General features: G+C 66.3%; 1 protein-coding gene across 1 annotated transcript; it reads left to right on the top strand.

The window, feature by feature from the left end:
• Positions 1 to 1,352: 1,352 nt before the first annotated feature.
• On the top strand, positions 1,353 to 2,572 carry LOC117797623 (cytochrome P450 11B1, mitochondrial-like; the record flags this gene model as incomplete). Its single annotated transcript, XM_034650034.1, has 2 exons — positions 1,353 to 1,991; positions 2,417 to 2,572. Coding segments are annotated over exons 1-2 (395 nt in total), but the record flags the coding sequence as incomplete, so codon positions are not given.
• Between the last annotated feature and the right edge of the window lie 733 nt (positions 2,573 to 3,305).

Below are 3,305 nucleotides of genomic sequence, written 5' to 3'. Positions count from 1 at the left end.
ATCCCGCACTGGCATGCCCTCAGCAGGGCCGGGCAGTGTCAGGGCTGGGGACGTTCCTCCTGGGCCCCCTCCTGCTCTTGGGGCTGGCCGGCCTGGGCCCACGTGGCCCCTTGGCTCCCAGCTCTGACACAGAGGAGACATCCCCCCACACGCCCCCCACGGGAGGGCCTGCCAGGCCGGTGGGGCCACGGGGAGCGGCAGCACCGAGCCCCCCTGTGTGTCCACGGAGGAGGAGGCTTCGCAGGAAGGTTTTTCTAGGACCTGCTCCTGGGTCTCGGGCCTGGGGTGCTGGGAGGCTCCGGGGCTTTGGGGCCAGTAGAGGAGTGGCTGCTGAGGGCGCCTCCCTGTTGGAGCCAGCTCCAGGGTTCCTCTGGCCAGGAGAGGCTTGCCCCGGGCCCCCCAGATGCCCAGCTTCCTCGTGGCAGGCTGTGGGGGGACACGGAAAGCTGGCCCCGGGCGTCAGCCCTGACAAGCCCAAGAACAGAGCAGAGAGGCCGCGAGGGGCTGGGGGTGGAGGGCCCACGGGCAGGGACGGGCAGCAGGAGTGTCTAGCGAGGCCTGGGCCAGCGTGGCTCCAGCCTGCCTCTCTGCCTGAGGACAGCTTGTCCACCGTCCAGGGTGGAGGCACCACGCACATCTCAGCTTGCCGAAGGGGCCTTGGCAGTTCTGACTCCTCGGCCGCCCCACCTGAAGAGCCCCCTCCCACCCTCGGCCCATGGAAGGGGCAGAAGCAGGGAACAGATTCGGTTGGAGGGGGGACCCTCGGACGTGGCGGAAGCCCGGGGCCTCTGTCCCCTCCTCTGAACATGAGAACAATGACGGCGATAGCTACCTCGTGGGAGTGCCGGCAGGCGGCGGGGAGATAGATGCCCTGGAACCCCAAACTGTGGGTCCACCCTCCAGAGGGCGGGGAGCCCGTGCCCACACCCCCCATTACAGACTCGATCCTGCGGTCCCTGGCCTGAGCTCCGAGTCTGCACCCCCGAGAGCACGCTTCCCACGGATGAGAAAGGAGGGCTTGGGCACTGAGCACAGACCGGGCGGGGCGGCCAAGCATGGGCCAAGGCGAGCTGTGCCTCTCCTTCCCTGCCCCGGGAGTGGCTTGCAGGCCACCCCATCAGTGACCCTCGTGTCCTGGGCACCCCCTGCTCGTGAGCCAGGCCTGACAGACAGGGCCTCGGCCACATCAGTGCCATCCCCAGCTGGGTCTGTGGATTCCCCTAACTACCCTCATGGGACTGAGGGCTCTCCCTGGCGGGGACCCTTGTCGGCTCACGGATCCCGGCTCGGGCTCCTGCAGCCGGCCTTGGGCCTGGGGAAGGGAGGTCCGAAAAGGCCCATGGGTTAATGGGATTAATGCCCTCCCACCCCTTCCTGCTCCGGGTCCTTGTAGAAAGGAGAGGAAAATAGCCCAGGCCCCTCTCATCTCTTGATAAGATAAGGGACCCATCCATCTTGCTCCCTTCCCCCACTGAGCCCCCTACCTCCACCCAACCCCACTGAGCCCCCAGTCCAGACCCTGCACTTGCTCTCGACACCCACCCGCCAGCAAGCCTTGCGTAAGTGCGAGACGAGGCGCCCATTCATCTCTTTCCTCCTCCTCCAGCTGGAGGCCTCCAGCCCTGACCCCTGCCCCGGGTCCCCTGGCCTGGTCCAGGGACAGCTTCTCCCATGACGTGATCAAGTCGTCCGGTCCAGGCCTCCAGGCGAGATAAAAGGATTGCGCTGACCGGGGGCAGAGGGAGCATCAGAATGGCATTCAGGGCAAAGGCACGGGGGTGGCTGGCAGGGCGCCGGCTGTCCCTGAGCTGGGCACGCGCACTGGGCACCAGAGCCGCTCCAGCCCCCAAGGCCGTTCTGCCCTTCGAAGCCATACCCCGGTGTCCCGGCAACAAGTGGATGAGGGTGCTGCAGATCTGGAGGGCGCAGGGCTCTGAGAACCTTCACCTGGAGATGCACCGGACCTTCCAGGAGCTGGGGCCCATTTTCAGGTAAAGCCCTTCCTGCCGGTCTCGGGGAGAGCGCCCTCACCATTGGTCCCTACTGGCTGCTGAGGCCTCGCCAGGCGCCGCGCACGCGCACAGCCACACCCCAGCCGGGCACCTGTGGCCTGTGCTCTGCGCGCATCCTTGGAAGGCAGGGTGGGAGCTGAGCGGTGGCTGCTCTGTGCCTTGGACCATGGTCGCCGCGGCTCTTGGTGAGGACGGAGCCCTCCCCGGCTGGCTGCTGAGACCACAGACAACAGAGCAGAAGAGTCTTCCTGGGTCAGACAGCGGGAGGGAGCGCCTGCTTGGAGCCACTGGTCACAGTCTGGGGAGAAGGGAGGCCAACAGGAGGCAGGCGGGCTTGGTTCTGCAGAGTGAGGCCCAGGGGAGGACACGGCCCCCCGAACAGGGCTCTGAGCTTTGTCCCACAGGTACGACGTGGGAGGGACACACATGGTGCACGTGATGCTGCCCGAGGACGTGGAGAGGCTGCAGCGAGTGGAGAGGCCCCAGCCCTGGCGGCCACCCCTGGATCCCTGGCTGGCCTACCGACAGCATCGCGGGCATAAATGTGGCGTGTTCTTGCTGTGAGAGCCAGTCGGGGGATGGGGCCTGGGGGGCGGGGGCAGCCCAGCGCAGGGACTGTGAGGCCGGGAAGCCCTTAAACGCCCCTGCCCAGGCCTGTGCAGGTGGGTCCTGTGTGTTCCGGGGCTGGGGAGGGGCAGTGGGGCTCCAGCCCTACAGACGAGGAAGGATGGCCACTGCCATTAGGGAGAACCCACTCTGCGCCCACCTCCGCATGTTGTCCCAGCAGGGGGGGGCTTCCTCTTCCTATAGATGGGGAAGCCCAGGCCTGGGGGAGGGGAGTCACTGGCCTGGCACCCATGTCTGCGTGTGCCGGTCTGAGGGCCCCCCCCGCCGGGACTGTAACCCTCTGCAGGTGGACCCCTGTGGGACCTAGAGTCGAGCACAGGTAGCTTAGGACGGAGAGGCCGGGGGATGGGGAGAAGGCAGCAGTAGAAGAAGGCAGNAGAAGGCAGGCACCTTTGCTCAGCAGCTAAACTCTAAGTGGGTGCTCGCGTGAGCGTGCGCGTGAGCCTGTGCATGTGCTGGTGTATGCGTGTGTGCGTGGGTGTGTGTGTGTGTCTGGGGGTGTGTCTGCCGGGTGGACCTGTCTGCGCCCTCGGAATATGCTTGTGGTGTGTGCCTGGGCGCTCCAGCGTGCTCACCGGTGGGTGCTGTCATACGCGTGTGAATGCATGTGTCTCTGCCCACGTTGGCTCGCTACCGTTTGTGTTCATGCCATTGTATGCGTGTTTG

The sequence above is a fragment of the Ailuropoda melanoleuca genome, unplaced genomic scaffold (assembly GCF_002007445.2).
Source record: "Ailuropoda melanoleuca isolate Jingjing unplaced genomic scaffold, ASM200744v2 unplaced-scaffold10028, whole genome shotgun sequence".
In the NCBI taxonomy this organism is placed as follows: domain Eukaryota; kingdom Metazoa; phylum Chordata; class Mammalia; order Carnivora; family Ursidae; genus Ailuropoda; species Ailuropoda melanoleuca.
The sequence above is the reverse complement of the archived record's forward strand: the minus strand, read 5'-3'. Positions and strand labels throughout refer to the sequence as shown.